Source organism: Thunnus maccoyii, chromosome 18, assembly GCF_910596095.1.
Source record: "Thunnus maccoyii chromosome 18, fThuMac1.1, whole genome shotgun sequence".
Taxonomy (NCBI): Eukaryota; Metazoa; Chordata; class Actinopteri; order Scombriformes; family Scombridae; genus Thunnus; species Thunnus maccoyii.
In genome coordinates this window covers 28,069,170-28,087,238 of record NC_056550.1, presented here as the reverse complement: position 1 = coordinate 28,087,238, position 18,069 = coordinate 28,069,170, and the positions used below count along the sequence as shown (strand labels likewise).

Here is an 18,069-nt window from a genome sequence, read left to right as displayed (position 1 = left end):
ACACTTAAGGAACTGACAGTCCATCTAATAGTTTTGCATATTTCACTCTGAACTATAAATGTCAACCTCATGGTGGCGCTAGAGGGAAAAGTCAGAGAATCACCAAAGTCAGCAGGATTCGTCTTCTGGGGAACAAGAATGTCTGAGCTGCAACAGTTAGTCAATTATTCGATTAGCGGAAAGTTAATTGGCTGTTTTCAACTTTCAAATGTGATGATTTAATGTTCGTCATACATGACAAAAGACATTTAAAGACGTCACCTTTCACTCTGGGAAATTGTAAGGGGCATTTTTCACTATTTTCCAAACGACTAATTGGTTAATCAAGAAAATAAACATTGATAATGAAAATAATTGTTAGTTGCAGCCATAGTTTGTACAAAATTTCACAGCAATCCCTCCGTTAGACTGATAATGCCGTAGCGCCACGCTGCCAGCAAGTAAAAATGTTATGTACCAAATTTAGTGAAGATATGATGAAAATTGTCATATAGTAGTGGGGGAAAAATGCAAGAAAAATTCAAAATGTGAGAAAACCTGTTCAGGTGTAAATTATTTGTTGTTGAACCAAAGAATCCACCTGGAAAGTCTTGTATAAATGGCGACAAAATGGCGCTTCTGGATTAGCGTTGTCTCTTTTTAAAATACTCAAGTTTGAATGCATGAGAAATTACACAAAATTACGTCAGATTAATTTAAATCCAGCCCACGTTGCCAGATCCTAAACTAACATTACGTTGCAGACTTTGTTTGGGGGGAATTTAGACCCTAAAATCCTGGCTGTAAAATTTGAATCAACAAAAATTTAACATCTTGTCATCAGGTGTCCTCCCTCCTCTCCTTCCCTCATTCATGGTGGTGGGGGAGGGGGTTCTCTGATCTGCTCCCCCTCTTCTTCTTTTTTCTGTGTCTTTCTGTTATCTTCTCTTTACAGGAGAAAATAGGCCGAGCGAGGACAGAAGAGGAGAGGAGAGGAGGACTCAGCTTCCTTCCCTCGGTGTGGTTTCCTGTTTGTAGGTGGGAGGATGTTGCGACGGTTGCAGCAGCGTTCACACAGCGCTGCAGCTTTTTAACACCCAGTTACATCTTCTGATTGGTTCGAGGTGTTTGTGTGAAACTTTTTTTTTTTTTTTCTGTTCTGACATTTTGCTCCTCTGAGCTGCAGGCCCTTTTTCTAATTTCCACCACCAGTTGCAGTTTGCAGCTCGCAGCTCAGGGCAGTTACATCAACCCACACAGCCACACTGTTCACTGCAAGAGAGCTGTGAACTTTTCTAGCAGCTTGCTGGTGAGTGAGTCACCTGCCTAGTGAGTCAACCTGTGCAGAAGCTTGTCACACTCATGAACTGCAATCTTGTGCTCAGGGTTTGGTCACTAAACAGGTGCTTTTTGTGACTCTTCTCTGTATTTTCTGTCATATTTCAGAAGCTGGTGCTCCATCTCTTTGGACAAACGTGACCTGAGCTGATGGTCAGTCATCATCTCTCTCAGAGGAAACACTGAGGAAGGCAACAGAAGATCAGAGGAGCTGTGGCGGGACCTGAAAACAAAACCCAGCGCCTAAGATAGCGCCCTGACTCAGAAGGTGATTGGGTGCAATGATGACAAAGGAGGAGAGTCTGTGACAAAGAGGGAGGGAGGAAAGCGCCAAAGTAGGTCGCTGAAGGTGCAGATCAGACACCAGATCAGCCGTCAGGGTGGAAAGACAGACGGAGGCAGAAGAGAAGGAGAGAGTGAGCATAGACGTCTTCAGATATGGCGGATGTTTGGTTACAGTAGTCGCCTCATGTGGTCCAGATCCTGCGGGGGATACGAGAAACTTCACCGATCCTCCATCTGCCTCGCCGCCACACGATTGTCCCTCCAATCAACATTTGTCCTCAGGTGTAGGTGAGTTTTTTCATCATTTTATCTCCTCATGTGCAATGGAGGAGCCTCAGGTTGGTTCCCAGCATGCATCTGACGGACAGGAACAAGGTCGAGCTCAAGGGGTTTCACAGCAGGGCCTAACAAAGTCAAGAAGCCAAACCGGTGTTCAATCTGTGGCACGAAAATCTGTCTTGTTCAGTTTTTTTTCTGTGTGGTGCCGACGTCGCGTCACTTTGGGCCTATATCTCTTTCAGTCACTCAATGAGGCAGAAACAAATGCTAAATGAGCACCAAGAGGTTTACAAATACACCAGTAGGAGTAAAAAATTAAAGAACTTTTCTTTAGTTGAACCTGTGAAAGAACTAAAACATCCCACACTTTACATCACTTGCACTGGTGGGATTTTTTCATCCTCACACAGTCAGTTTTTGATCTGACTCAGAGTACCTGCACGTCTTGAATTCTCAAAAAAGAAGCTTAGCTGGTGTTAAAAAGTCTTAAATTTCCTGTCCAAAGGTGTTGAATATCGTCTCTTTCCTGCTGTAGACAGTAACATTAGTTGTAAGTGTTTTTTGAATGTGTTTGTGGCTGTCAGGAAACGTGCTACATCTATAAACTACAGTGAGACGGTGCGACAGTAGATTGTGCTACAGGAAGAGTTTCAGTCAGCAGCATCAGACCTGCAGAAAACACTGTCACTGCTACAGCTACAGGAGCTACGAAGCTCATCCAGTGGTGGAAAGTAACTAAGTACATTTACTCAAGTACTGTACTTATGTTCAACTTTCAGGTACTTGTACTTAACTTGAGTATTTCCATGTGTTGCTACTTTATACTCCCACTCCACTACATGTCAGAGGGAAATATTGTACTTTCTACTCCACTACATTTATTTGACAGCTTTAGTTACTTTTCAGATGAAGATTTGACATGAAATAAGAAGCTTCTAAATTATGCTGCATTATTTAAGATTAAAGCAGCAGTTCCCAAACTTCACATAACATCAGTGTGTAGTTGTGTCTCCTTGTCATCATGTTTCAGATGCCTGTGAGCTGTTCGCTCCTCTAAACTTTGTTTCAAATAAATAAAACCCAAAGAGGTAAAACAATAACAACAAACAATATTTCACAAAAACACAAAGATGAGAGAAAGGTTCTGGAAAATAAATCAAAATGTATGTGTCAGAACTTTGTTTTTGCTTCTTTCCTACACAAATTATCATCTCACAGTCGCTCAGAGGGATTTATGATTTATGTGGCCAATGTTATAAAGTCCTGAAGATCAAATAATGATAATTAAATCCTGCTTAATAATGTACTTTATTAAATGTACTTAATATCGTCAAATCCTGATTTTTTGCAAAAACAAATACTTTTACTTTTAATAATAATAGTAACAATAGTAAATTTACCTGGTAATACTAACATACTTAAGTAGGATTTTAAATGCAGAACATGTACTTGTAATGTGGTATTGTCACGTTTCTACTTTTATTTACGTAAAGGATCTGAGTACTTCTTCCGCCATTGGAATACAACATCTGGAAACCACGAATGTCTGAACCACATTTTGTGCCAAACTATCAAGCAAATGTTGAGATATAAGATAGAATAAGTAAAAACTTTGACCTCATGGTGGCGTTAGAGGAAAAGTCAGAGGATCACCAAAGTCAGTAGAATTCATCCTCTGGGAAACATGAATATTTGCACCAAATTTCACTCCAATCCATCAGATAGTCGCTGACGTATTTCAGTCCGAACCACAGCGGTGGACCGACATGTTAGCAATGCTGCTAACGAGGCTAAAAATTAGCGACCTGAACTGAAACTGTACTGAAATAATGTGTTTACTACCTGTGTGTGGTGGGTACTAAGCAAAACTGGTCCTCTTATCATATACAGCGATAATAGACTTATAATAACATAAAAACATTTGTTGAGCTTTATACAAGTGGTTTTCTAGGCGACCCCTCTGGTTTACATTAAGTCACACTGATTTCAGTCACATGAATGTCACTTTGGCACAATGACAGACATTATCCTGGTATTTTAATAATATGATTTTGCAACCATGGATATTTTGAACATTTGCAGCTCATTTACGTTCTATTCACATGGTATTTGTACTGCAGGAGCAGCTCTCCAAAAATAAACATATAATATATTAAATTAAGCAGAGATTCTGTCTGTTTCTAGGCTGATATCATAGAGATAATGAAGTTCTCCTGACTGCTCCAGTACAAAAAGTTGGCACCAAATATTCATTCATATTTCTTTATTTTTAAATCACATTATTTCCTGATTTAAAATGATTATTTTCTTTTTTTTCATTTTTAACTGTTCTGTTACAGCTGCTGTTTGAAAAGAAGATGCTTTGTTTTTTTTTTTATTAAATGAGAACCTCTAAATAGAAGAAATATATCCGTCTCTCTGGAAAACAACACAGAGCATCACCATCATCTGTTTTTCCTTTTTACACTGTATCGAGATCATCTCCTCAGCAGTGTCATTAACTATAATCTGTTTGATAAAGTCTGCTACATCAGTTCAATGTCTTTTCCTGTCGCACTTCCTTTCCGTATCTTCGACTTTATTACTGTCATTTCTATTTGGCTGCTTACTAAAACCTTTCAGGGGTTTTTGTTGTAGTGAGGAAAAATAAAAAATAAGCATTAAGATGGAGCCAAGACTCAAGATGGCCGCCTCCCCATGCTCTAATCTGGTTTTGATCCCTGTTAAGACGATAAAATAAAGAGTGTTCGAAGAATTAAACGTGGGGGAGCTTCTTCTTCTGCAGAGTACCTATGTTTATCTGGATGTTTCCATTTTCAGGTCACATGAGGGGGTGCAGGTGTTTTCTGTTCTAGTGTATTTCTAGTCTTCTAGGAGTTTAGTGGAGAGTTCAGGTTTACAGAGGAAAGACAATGTACCAGTCAGTCAGTAAGTCAGTCGTACCACGTGTAAAATGGTTTTCCTTCCTGTGTGACGCACCTCTGCAATCAGGAGGCAGATTATCATCATGTTCTTGTGATGCTGCAGGAAAGTAAAAACCACCAGTTATTCAAGAAAATACAGCAGGCAGCGTCGGTTTCTAAAACATGGTTTCCTTCTGTTCATAATTCCATCAAAAATAGAAAGAGAACATGCTGTATGATAAATACATGACTGTGTAAAAATGTGTAAAAAGGATTATATGTGTTGAAGCCCCGCAATGCTGTCGGCGTCAAGTTTAGAGCTTCAACGATTAGTTGACCACCAATTAATTTGCAGTTATTTTGATAATTGATTGACATATTTCAATAAAAATGCAAAATATTTTATGGTTCCAGCTTCAAGTATGATCAATTGTTGCTTTCCTTTGTCTTAAATGACAGTAAACTGAATATCTTTGGGTTAGTGACTGATGTCCAGACAAAACAAGACATATAATAACTAATCAAAATATATCTGCAGATTAATCGTTTAATTGCAGCACTGATTAAGTTTATTAGAACTATACTGTATGGAGCGCAAAAACTGACAAAATGTAAGCAAAGGCTACCAGACAACTCAAAAAGATAACTGAACACATCAATAACAATACATAATACTGTTAGTTATATAGTCAAAATTAGTGTAAAACTAAATATAAAGTTTATACTTTTTATACTTTTTTTTTTTTTTTTTTTTTTAAATCTGCAAAATGTGACCACTAGTTTTCATCAAAAACAAACACAACACTGACATATCATCAGCTTTTAAGTTGATATGTTGAACTTCTCAGCAAACAGCTGTTACTGAGCAACGTTATCATCCCATAATAATTAACAAATACTTGTGGGGTTCCTCAGAGTTTTATTCTGGGTCCTTAATAGTTTCAGTCTGGTTAATTTGGTTGGATATTAATTTTGTTGTCCACTTGTTTTCAGCAGAATAGTCTGTAAAAACAATTTCTGTCATATTATCAGCTTATAAAGTAGTTGTGGCTAACATGTTAGCAAATATTCACTCTCTTTTAACAGTTTTTGCTCTCTACCAACTCCTGAGGGAAATATCTGGCTCTTTAGCTGCTAAATGCTCCACTATGTTCACCAGCTAGTCTACAGCTAACTGTGTCTGTTATCCATTTGGTGCTGAGCAGGTAGTATACAGTAGCTTTTTAGAGCTTTTCTCTGAAAACAGCCACCTGCTGCAGCCGAAAATGACGCTATGAGAGCGCTGAGAGTGAACTAAAACAGTAAAGTTGCAGTTTTCAAATGAGGTGACACCTCAGTAATGGTGGTTTGTCTCGTTTTGCCGACAACCTGGAATCATCTATACTTATGGTCAGAAGGCACAACACGTCATCATAACGTGTTATTTGCTAGATTAACTTTTTTGTCTGGTTGAAGAACTGAAAACTTAATTGTGTCGCCTCCACCATAATTCTACAGTCATATTTCTTTTCTACCACATTACCTCTGGCTGAATCAGAAACAGAGGGTATTAACCCTCTGTAGTATTTTGAGGATAGCTGGAGTTTCACTGTCAGGATGAGGTCACAATTTTCATTTGTTCAGTAGTTTACTATACAAGACATTGTGAACAGTAAGAGTCAGTGTGTTATATTTCTCTGCTGATGATGTTACATTGATTGTTTGTGATGATGATGATGATGATGAATGTGACCAATGGAAATATTCTTGGTGTCTTTTGCATAATTTTATTTACAAAAATCCCCTAAATTTCAGTCTGATATATTTTGTATTTTTGGAAACTTTTAAATCCCCTCTCATGACGTCCTCCTCAGATGAACCATGGCCATAACCTGGTACTTCCTGGTCCTGGTGGTTGCTATCTTCATTTCCCTCATCGTCCTAGTCATCGTCTGTCTCGACTGCAGGAACCAAGGCCCGTTGGGTGAGTTAATGTCATGTGGTTAACAGCTGCTGTATATGTTAACTCTTACATCCTGTGGTTTTGAGGTCCTGAGACCAAAGTTTTAACACTTTTGATGGTCATTACTGACTCTGTGATTCTTGGTTTTATCTGCCGAGAGTTGATACATTTAAATTTCAGTTGTTAAAATGACAATTGTGCTTCCTCCCACCAGTCTCCATCAGGCAAGCCAGCGCTTCAGAGATTTACATGCCGTGAGTACTACTTCACATGTCTATGAGTTGTTAACAGCTCCACCAAATAGTGATTTTTCCCTCTAAACTTCTCACATGCTTTCATTTCAATAAATGTTCAAATGATCCAATATTTCAGCAAAAATCAAAGATTAGAGAAAAAGTCCAAAAACTGAAAACAGATTTGTGTATCAGAACTTTGTTTTTTCTTCTTTCCTCTCCCATTAATCATCTCACCACCCCTCAGATTTATCTGCTGACCCTTTGGAGGGGCCCGACCCCTAGGTTGGGAACCACTGGACTAAACTAGCTAACTGTATATAAAGTAGTGTAAACTAGCTCCACCTCCAGCAGCTACAACAGTAACATGCTGCTCTAACACTGGTGCTTCACTATTAATAATCTAATGATGTCATATATAATAATATATCAGTCAGAGGGACCAAACCACTACTTTTACTGCAATACTTTAACTACATCAAGCTCATAATACTTATGTACTTTTACTGTGGTAGGATATTTCATGCAGGACTTTTACTTATAATGGAGTATTTTATATTGCTGTACTGTACTTTTCCTTAAGTAAAGGATCTGAATACTTCTTTGACCCACTGGTGATGACAATGAACAGCAGCTGTGTGTTTTTCTAATACATCTCTTCTCCTCTTTCTTTCAGCTCCAATGAATTCAGAGTTATCCATCCAGGTAAGTCTGAAACACTTGATGCTGTTGAGGGAAGTTTGTTGAAGCTTGTTTTTAGTTAGAAGTTTGTTCATCTGCTTCAATTTCTATAATTCACTTAAATCTGAAAAGTGTGTAAAACAGTTCCATTACAGAAAGCTTCTCCCTCTGAATATATTTTAAGATCCTTTTACTTTTTATACACTTCTTAAATCTTTTCATGGAGCCACAACTCGTCAGTACATGGCAGGGAAAGCACAACCCTTTATTGAATAATAATAGATAAATAAACTTTGCAGAAGTTTAAGTCCCATTCATTTTAAACTGCAAAAAACATTTTCAATACAATGAATAAAGTACATCTTTAAGCAAAGGGGGTTGCAGTTCATACAGTTTTTTTTAAATAAAAAAACATGTTTATAATTTTAACAGCTTATGGATTCTTAGAGGACTGAATTGAAATGTGAATACAGTCGATCTAACAGCTCAGCTGCTGTCATTAACCTGTATTTCTGTTCATTTTGTCTGATGATATCATGATTCTACAATAATGATTTTATCTGCACCTCAACTGCTTGGTAATGACAGATAGTTAACATAATATTTATAAGGAGCAATCAAATTTAATTTTTTCTCTGATATCTGACAACAGAAACAGAAAAATATGTAAATGGAAACCAACTATATGGTGGTAATGCAGTTGCATTAAAACACAGAGTATGTGATCACAGAGAGCAGGAAGAGACCATAATTCTATATCCATATTTCTTTTCTATCACGTGACGTCTGGCTGGATCTGTAGCAACAGAAGGAATTAACCATCTGTAGCATTTCAAGGATAGATGGAGTTTACATTCACTGTCACCATGAAGTCACAGTTTTCATTTGTTCAGTGGTTTAGTATTCGAGACATTGTGAACAGTCAGTCGGTTACATTTCTATGCTGATGATGATATATTGATTGTCTGTAATAATAATAATGATGATGATGTTGGATGTGATTTTCTGTTGAATTGCAGCTCAGCCGACCACCGATCTGAGCTCCATGCGTTCTCCCCCCATCCTGTTGTCACCTTTGTAAGTTACTTTTTATAACAAAACACACCTGGGATCATATCAGCGGACCAATTCAGTGGTCTGTCCACTGACTGTGGTCGCTGACACGGATCACTGGTTACTACCACTAGTAACTACCGGTGACGCTAGTGGTCTGTGGAGTGGTTTTTGTGGTCCCAATCCTCCTTCTCCCTTCTCTGGCTGTGTTGGCAATAGAGATAGATAGATAGTATAACCACACAAAATGCAATATACAGTGCAACAATAAGAATAAGGTATAACTGATAATAGAGTTTATTTAATAGACAATAAATGAAGCATGTTCCTGGAGTTTACTTTCCATATTGTAGGACAAACTGGCTCCACTACAGAATTTGTTATCAGAAGCTTAAAGTTTTGTGATTCTAATAAAGTTAAACAACAATTATTTTTTAGCATACAAAAAACTACAGATCCAATGAAACTTTTACCGTGCAGTATGTTTATTATGTTGAGTTTTAGTTGAAGCTGTTTTACAGACGTATTGATTCAACTGTCCACTTGTTTTGGAGGCTTTAGTTTGTGCTGCTGTTTTTCCACTCATTTATAAAAAGTTGGTTTATGAAATATAGGAAAATATCTGTCAGTGTAGAGGAATCTAATTCCATACCATAAAGTTTAATTAAAACCATGTTGACTTGAGTTGCAATTATCAACTAATTGTAATTTTTCAAGCAAAAATGCCAAAAATTTGACAGTTCCAGCTTCTAAAATGTGAGAAATCACTGCTTTTCTTGGTGTTACATAAAAGTATATTGAATGAAAATAATCGTTTGTTGCAGCCCTGAAAACCTTTTTAGAAAACAATTTCCACAAAAGCAGAACATTATACTCTCTATAAGGCTGTGATATCATTGCAGGGCTGTTCTATTAGACAGCATTAGTATTAGCTAAGTGTACCTGATAAACTGGCAATGATTGTAAATTTACAGTATCAAAAATATTGAGAAATAAGTTACAAAATAGAAAAACAGTTATGTAAACAAAACATATGTAAAAATAATGGAGAAAATATAATGTATCTTGGTTACTATCAGCTACAAAAATCTAATTTTCAAGTTTTCTCTCAGACGTCCCTCAAACTGATGTGTTTTTAATTTTCCTTTTTCACATTCAGCCCACATTCATCTGATCCTGGAACTCGGAGATACCCATCCATCACCCCGACAGAAACTGGTGAGATATTTCTTTTCTCTGACTTCCATCTGTTCGTATTTTAAAGTTTTCTGTTGTCACATACTGCAGTTTATCTCTGATGTTGGTAGTTCACAGCATTAACACACTTTAATTATTGCTTTTATTAATTTTTTTTTTTTTTATTCTTTCCTACAGAAAGTAATCCGAGTTACGAGAATTCACCGGATGGTAAGACCACATTTTCCATTAGAAATGAGTTTGTTGTTTCCTCTGTAATGAACAGTTGTTCCCAACAGGATGCTGATAAAAAACCAAATCTGAAGTCATTTTTATTTGAGGCACCGTGAATCTCTACTGGCAACAAATCACGAGACTCCTGCAACTTAAGCGTTAAAACACTTTTTAGCTGTAATATATGAAAGTTTGTGACCCGGCCACCATGTTGAAAACAGACGAGCCAAAACTAAGCACCACCCAACTCGCAGTACGTCACCCACCACATCCCCACCAGCCCGAGCATTTAGTGGTGATTGAATCAAATCCCCCTCCCCCATGGAAATTTGTTAGAGTGGAAGTAATGTCAGACTCAAGATGGAAATGCGGTGAAACGAGGTGACAATTCTGTCTGATACAACTCTGATACAACTGATCCAGTTTCTGCAAAGTGTTTTAGAGTTCCATGCTCTGCTCGGGGTCACATTTCACATGTCTATGAGTTGTTAACAGCTCCACCAAATAGTGATTTTTCCCTCTAAACTTCTCACATGCTTTCATTTCAATAAATGTTCAAATGATCCAATATTTCAGCAAAAATCAAAGATTAGAGAAAAAGTCCAAAAACTGAAAACAGATTTGTGTATCAGAACTTTGTTTTTTCTTCTTTCCTCTCCCATTAATCATCTCACCACCCCTCAGATTTATCTGCTGACCCTTTGGAGGGGCCCGACCCCTAGGTTGGGAACCACTGGACTAAACTAGCTAACTGTATATAAAGTAGTGTAAACTAGCTCCACCTCCAGCAGCTACAACAGTAACATGCTGCTCTAACACTGATGCTTCACTATTAATAATCTAATGATGTCATATATAATAATATATCAGTCAGAGGGACCAAACCACTACTTTTACTGCAATACTTTAACTACATCAAGCTCATAATACTTATGTACTTTTACTGCAATACTTTAACTACATCAAGCTCATAATACTTATGTACTTTTACTGCAATACTTTAACTACATCAAGCTCATAATACTTATGTACTTTTACTGTAGTAGGACTTTTAATGCAGGACTTTTACTTGTTATGAAGTATTTTTACATTGCTGTATGGAAATGTTTACTTAAAGGTAATTCATAAGTTTTGCATATTTACTACACTAACTTGCTCTGTTTGAAATGTTAAATTATTAAATAAAGTAAAATTAAATTATCCTTAAATTGGGAGAAGTTTGCATTATGATTTGTTCAAGAATTGAAACACAAAGTTTAGGACTTGGTCTTGACTCAAGACTTGAGACATAGTTGTGCCTTTCACAATGACAATGTGAATATATTGTTTCCCTTTTTTGATGTTAATGTGCTTTTTCTCAGGACCTGATTATGTAAACCCTGAGAGCTACACAGACACAGACTACATGTAGGTTTCCTCTTTCTGCTGCATCATCTGCATGGTTTTCTTCTGTCTTTTTTGGTTTTTTTTGAGTCTGATCTGATCGTCTCTTCTTCTGTGGTTCCTGCAGAATCGTGTTGCCCGATGGTGAAGCTCCTCTGACCAATCAGAGCCGAGCTTCAACGCCCAGTTCAGGTACCATAAGAGACACAAAGAGAGTTTATCATCCGGCAGCTCTGAGATCAGTTTATAAGTGATAAAAACAAGCAAGTTTTATTCATGTTTGATCATATTTTCTCTTTATTTAATGACATATAAGTAATACAGAGAAAGAAACTGACACTAAGAAGAAAACTGAGAATGAAAGTGAGGAAAAATCAGATAATGGAAGAGAAAGGATAAATGCTGCATCATCAGCTTCATCATCAGAAGGACTGAGGATTGGTGGATTTGAGGAAACTGAATATAAGCCAGTCCCTCCAGGAAATTATGATTTTGCGACTTTGTGTCGTGGTAACTTATGTCATCGACAGCGTTACCAGATGGGAAATGTTTAAGTATCGTACCAGAGGCCTAAGATTATCGTGTTTTCAGGATAATTATTGTACACAAGTCATAACCAAGACAACAAATAGGCGTAAATGTGTAATTTCAGAAAACACGGTCTGCTGCTGCCTGTGCTGGCACAAGATGATCAAATTATCGTACATTGTTGGACTTTTGGCATTATTGATCGTACATCTATACAGACGGCAAAATTATTGTACAAATATGAGAATTATTGTGCATCTGCCAACACTGGTCATCGCAGCACCTTCAGATGGAAGAAACAACAGCATCTATAAGTTGGTGTTGTCTAGCTGAAGGAGATCAACTATAAACCGAAACCCTCAGAGCCTTGGTTTTCTTGTGCCACAACCAACGACTCCACACTGGAGCTTTTGAGAGAGGAGATGATGGAGTATCATAGAGAACACTGAACTGTAGTTTCATACATGAGTTATATACATGTATATATGAAGCGATATTTTTATGTTAATGGATTTATTTTAATGGTATTATTGACTGATATTTGGTGCTAATGTTGAGGTGAAAGTTTATTAAATAAAAGCTTATAAATGGAACTCAAGTACACTATTTTCTTTTTTATGTAAACTTTTAGCCCATGATTCTCATGTCCACAAAATAAATTGAAAAATAGCACTTAAATATGGATACATATACATATGACTCTTCATTGGTAGTATTTTTTTTTAAAAATCGTATAATTTTTCCCTATTCCCGCAATTTTACCACAACAAAGAGTGCATAAAATGTATCGTAAATTGCATCGCAATTTTTGAGAAAGGCCGCTGCCAAATCAAGCATTTTTGGCTGCAATAATCACAAAAAACTGATAAACAATGTCTGTTTTCATCCACAGATACTCAACATGATTACGAGAATATCAACAAAGGTGAGTTAGTTCACATGTGTTGTGATGCTGTTTCCTTTAAACATTATTAGTCATTATAATGCAGTGGTGGGATGTAACTAAGTACCAGTAATTTTCTTTTCTATGGTTATCCTTCTTCATTTTAACATTGTTTATAAGAATTTGCGTGTTTACACAGCTGTACATCACATTTACCATTCTCTTCTTCTCTCTTCAGAGGAGGACAGAGACTATCTGAATGTGGAACCGCTGCACAGTGAGTTGGAAGTTCAATTCCTCTGTGTTTTCTTAAGTAGTAGCAGCAGTGCTAATGCTAACACAGACTACACAAACATAGTTCTACAGGTAGTGAAAAATGAACTGTGAGTGTCCCAAACATCCAGCAGCACTAGTTAAAAAAAACACTGAAGCTCCTCTCACACAAGTAACGTTAGCATGAAAATAATAAAGTAACATTAGCATAAAATACAAAAAAGTAATGTTAGCAAAGAAAATAAACAATGTTAGCATGAAAAATAAAAAGTAACATCAGCATAAAAATAGAAAAGTTATGTTCGCCTGCAAAAAAAACTTAACATTTGCATGAAAACTAAAAATGCAGTGTTAGCATAAATAGAAAATAATGTTAGCTTAAAAAAAAGTAACATTAGCATATAAAATAAAACTTAACATTAGCATGCAAAATGAAAAGTAATTAGCATAGAAAATAAAAGGTGAGCAAGAGAGATTTGAAAAAAAAAAGTAACGTTAACATGAGAATCCTGCTGTTTCCTCAGAATATAGCACACACTGGACAAAGCGTCACTCATAAGAAATTGTATCAATCCAGGATTTAATCAGTATTATTGATCAGCCACAGGATCATGTGTTCAGACTCATGATTCATATTTTTGCACAACACGATGAATTTTACACCCAAAGATATCAGTATATACAGAAACACTGAAATGACACATCAAACTGATCAATTAAGTATTGATCACAGTGTCTGACAAACTGATCACCAAAGTATTGATCACAGAGTCTGAGTTCACTGTAAATTTCAGATGCTTTATGTGTTCATTGTTTTAAACTCGGGTGTGGTGATGGTGCTGCTGGACAATTAGTTATGTAGCTCGCTCCCCGTCTCTCAATTTCCTGTCTCACAGGTTACAGGGAGTATGAATTGATTATTAGTAAGTTACATTATTTCTTGTTTCTGTCACAGATCTGGTAGTGCGACATGCTTCGAATGAGAGCAAGAGGACGTCCATGTCCATAGCTGAATATGGTACTATGCTGCTTTGACATACAGCATGTTGATGTTCAAGTTTTCTGCGCAGCATTTAATATGACGTCATTATATAGACTTTATCTCAGCACCCCAAACTCTGACTGACTTCCAGCGTCCCTGTGTTAATGGATTTATTTTAAGGCATTAACGACTGATTTTATTTGGTGCTAATGCTGATATGAAAGTTTATTTGATAAAGGCTTCAAAAAGCTGAAGAAACTCAAGTACAGTGTTATATATATATATATATATATATATATATATATATATATATATATATATATATATATATATATATATATATATATATATATATATCTTGGAGCCCATGCTAATTATATTAAGAACATTTTTAAAAAATTAGCACTGAAATATAGTTGTTTCTGTGATATGCAGAATGCTTCTTATCCAAGGAAGTGTCACTCAAAGTCGCAACGCCCTTAATTACGCATAACTTTAAGTCTTAATAAAATTTCAACAGGTGAGTTATATAAAAATTCACCCCCCTGTACAGTTGTCGTGAACGGGGAAATTAGCTTTTGTACCAGGCCGTAAACATGTTTATTTTAGCTTTAAAGTTGGGCGTTTTAACATGGGTGTCTATGGGGATTGACTTGCCATTAGAGCCGGCCTCAAGTGGCCATTCGAGGAACTGCAGTTTTTGGCATGAAGGCTTCATTTTTTCAGCCCTGGAGGCCAAATTTTTTTTCCCAGGATGGCGAAGTCATGACCCGTCCTACTCTGCCTCTGATTGGCTAGTACTCATTGCCTTCGTTGGTTGGGTTGGTTAGGTGTAGGCATGAGGAGTGAGACTGGTTAGGGTCAGGGTGAGAATATCAGGTCAAGCCTATCAGAGGCAGAGTAGGGTGGGTCATGACTTCGCCATCCTGGGAAAAAAAAAATATTGCGTGCCGGAATTTGCCGCTGGAGCTAGACGCTTGGTCACATGTTGTGTTTTCAGTTTGTTACGCTGCCCCCAAGTGGCCAAAAAAAATCAGTTATTGTTTTCCAAGCTTTGAGATTCAAAGACCTCAGAAACAGTAGTCCACATAAAACTCACCACAAAGTCCATTTAGTAGCTGTTCTGGAGCTTTCTGTCTACTGGTTGGTTTACTTTGAATAATGGTGTACATTCATGCTTCCAAAAATTTCCACTTGTACACACGAAATCAAAAATCCGAGGATGAACTCTTCACATTCTGGAAGCTCTCTGAGGTTTCCCGTCACAAATCTGTTTAATCTGATGTTTGATTTCATGTTTTCCAGCAGAAGAATCGGCTCAAAGTGACAGCGATGACGACGACGATGATGATGGGAACTACGTCAATCAGCCACCAGTAAGTTCACATGAGATTGCTGGTATTTAGAGGGTTTTTTTTTTTTTGTCCTGAAGCAGCCGTTGCTCAGTTTTTGTTTTTCCTTTCAGATGATCCACAGCCAGCCCACAGACTGACGAGGGAATGACCTCTGACCTGCCTGACCGTGAGCTTTTCCACTGCCTCCGTTTTTTTATTTTCCAACTTCGGCCTTGTGACGGGTGTTTAACTGCTGACGGTGTTTATTTAAACTTGCTGCAAGACTGAGAAAAAGAGACTGAAAAAATGACTCTTGTGGAGTAGCAATGTGGAGAAGTGAACCTCACTTCTCTCAGTTCCTGAGGGTTCATCTGGGGACACTTGTGATCTGTAGGGCTAAAAAACAAAACAAAAAAAGTCAGTGAGGTTTCACTTTTATAATCTCCACTTCCAGTCTTAAATGATTAGTCTGCTAATGTTCTTTATTTTCCTTCTTGTCAACAAATCTATGTGATATATCTGATTTCCTTTGCGCCATAGACCTCCCTTGTTTCTCCCTTGATTCCATTAAGGCTGCAACTAATGATTATTAATCATTAATTATTTTCTTGATTAATTGATTAGTCGTTTGGTCTATAAAATGTCTGAAAATGGTGAAAAATGGTAAAGATGTTTGGTTTGGGCCAAACTAACTTTTAATTTATACCTTGAAAGGCCTTAATATCAGGTTTGATCGTCATAGTTTTTGGTCAATTTGAAGTTTTTACCCCTAAAACTTACATGTGGAGTGATCCTGCTTGAGGTAAACGATGTTGCAGCTAGCAAGGCGGTCAGGTTTTACCCCCTTAAAATCACCTTGATCTGTGCATATAATCCATTAAAAATACCTCAACAGATTATGATCCATTTAATTTATCCATCAAGTGTCCCCATGCCATGAATCTGTCATCCTTTTAAAGAACAAATGAAGCGGTACATACAGTATATCTAATATTTTGTAAAGAAATGGAGAATGTTATTGTGTGTAGGAGACGACAGAGAATAGATCAGCAGCACATGAATGTGTAAATTAGTAATTAATAGAATAAATAAATCAAATTAAAGGTGTTTTCAATGGGTTTGGATTTCAAACTGATGGACACATTAATGAATCTCTGCCTACTTTAATCTAAGATTAAGGGTTCTGGTAGGTTTTCAGGGGTAAACTAAGGAGTAATTATTGGTATTTAGCTGATTCTTGTTTCATTACCATGAATGAAACTATATATTTGTGAGGTGTTTTTAAAGATCAGTAGGAACCAATGAGCTCGGAGCTGTAGAGACACAGACAAAAGCAGGGAAGGAGGAAAGTATTGAGAGACGGACGAACACGTTGTTGGTTTGGGTGTTTTCACGAGATTTGTTGACAATAAGAAAAATAAAGAATCTTCTTTAATTCTTTAATCAGCTGTTAGGAATATAAGATACGCTGGTATCTCCATGAAAAGAAGAGCAAAGACCATTTTCACTAAATTATTTGTTTCCAAACTTTTACCTGCACTATTTAGAGCTATTTTGATTATTTTTTGGTAATCGTTAAGTCTAAAAAAGTCAGAAAAGACTGAAAAATGACTCCAGACAACAATTCAAAACCCAGATATATCTATCTATATCAAATCTGTCTTAAAACAATACCAGCATACACAAACGTACATTGAAAGAGTTCTTATCGGAGGTGCAGTGATCCCTCGTTGTAAGTACAAATTAATTCTTAAGTTAATAAGAAATTACAGTAACAAGGCTTCATTCATTTGACAAATCAAATACACAAGTCAGAAAACATTTGGAACCACTAATTCGGACCGTCACTAAATTAAAAAATCCAGATTTAAACGTGTCAGCAGAGTGAAAATACTCCCAACAACAGAGTTATGTGTCTCGTCAGGCGGCAGGCAGTTCGGACAGTTTCCATTGAACTCTTCAGTCAGAAGAGTTCAAATTCTGTAGTTTTTTAAAAGTAATTTTTAACGAGCTATTACGTTTTTTTTTTTTATTGGTTAACCCTTTCCTCCACAGTGTCCGTCTAACATAATGAGAGGTTTAGACCACACTGATGGTGTGTATGTGATTATGTTTGAGCTTTATTTTGGTTTTTACTGACAACTCCTGAGAATGTCTACATCCAAACGTTTGTTTTTTTTTTAGTGTATTTATGTGTTGTTACCGTGTTGTCTCTGGATCTGTTTTCAAATCGTGTGTAATAGAAATGTTTTTTTTTTGTTTTTTTTTTAAATAACTACACTTCAATTAAACCTTTACAAAACTTTAAACTGTTCTAGATTTCATTCCTTTTATGAACACTTAACAGATATTTTCTTTTAACGACCACATCCATCCAACCAACCGACCGACCACAGTATCGCAGCTGATGGAGGAACAGGCCGACGTTTAGTGAAATCAATTATTCGCAGTGAAGGAAGAACGTTCGCTTCAAGTAGCTTTACTTTAAACACACGTCATCTCTTCAGAAATGCAGCAATTTTATCACGTTCTTGTCCCGATGTGATGCGTCGCGCCGCCAAAAGATCGCTGTGATGACGATGA

The 18,069-nt window shown here is 36.9% G+C and overlaps 1 protein-coding gene across 7 annotated transcripts; it reads left to right on the top strand.

Moving 5' to 3' along the window:
• The first annotated feature begins 1,196 nt into the window (after nt 1-1,196).
• LOC121884533 lies at nt 1,197-17,795 on the top strand. 7 transcript variants are annotated; one of them, XM_042393399.1, is made up of 16 exons: nt 1,197-1,288; nt 1,426-1,890; nt 2,466-2,660; nt 6,638-6,747; nt 6,941-6,980; nt 7,636-7,664; nt 8,660-8,717; nt 9,853-9,911; nt 10,068-10,100; nt 11,465-11,510; nt 11,614-11,678; nt 12,907-12,939; nt 13,136-13,174; nt 14,126-14,188; nt 15,458-15,528; nt 15,618-17,795. In XM_042393399.1, the coding sequence occupies exons 4-16, from the start codon at nt 6,645-6,647 to the stop codon at nt 15,642-15,644; spliced, it is 666 nt and encodes a 221-aa protein (XP_042249333.1). In that variant the 5' UTR covers nt 1,197-1,288; nt 1,426-1,890; nt 2,466-2,660; nt 6,638-6,644; the 3' UTR covers nt 15,645-17,795. The 7 variants fall into 7 exon arrangements, with proteins under 7 accessions (XP_042249333.1, XP_042249336.1, XP_042249332.1 ...); XM_042393402.1 differs by lacking the exon at nt 2,466-2,660 and having other exon boundaries at nt 15,461-15,528; XM_042393398.1 differs by lacking the exon at nt 2,466-2,660.
• Nucleotides 17,796-18,069: the final 274 nt, after the last annotated feature.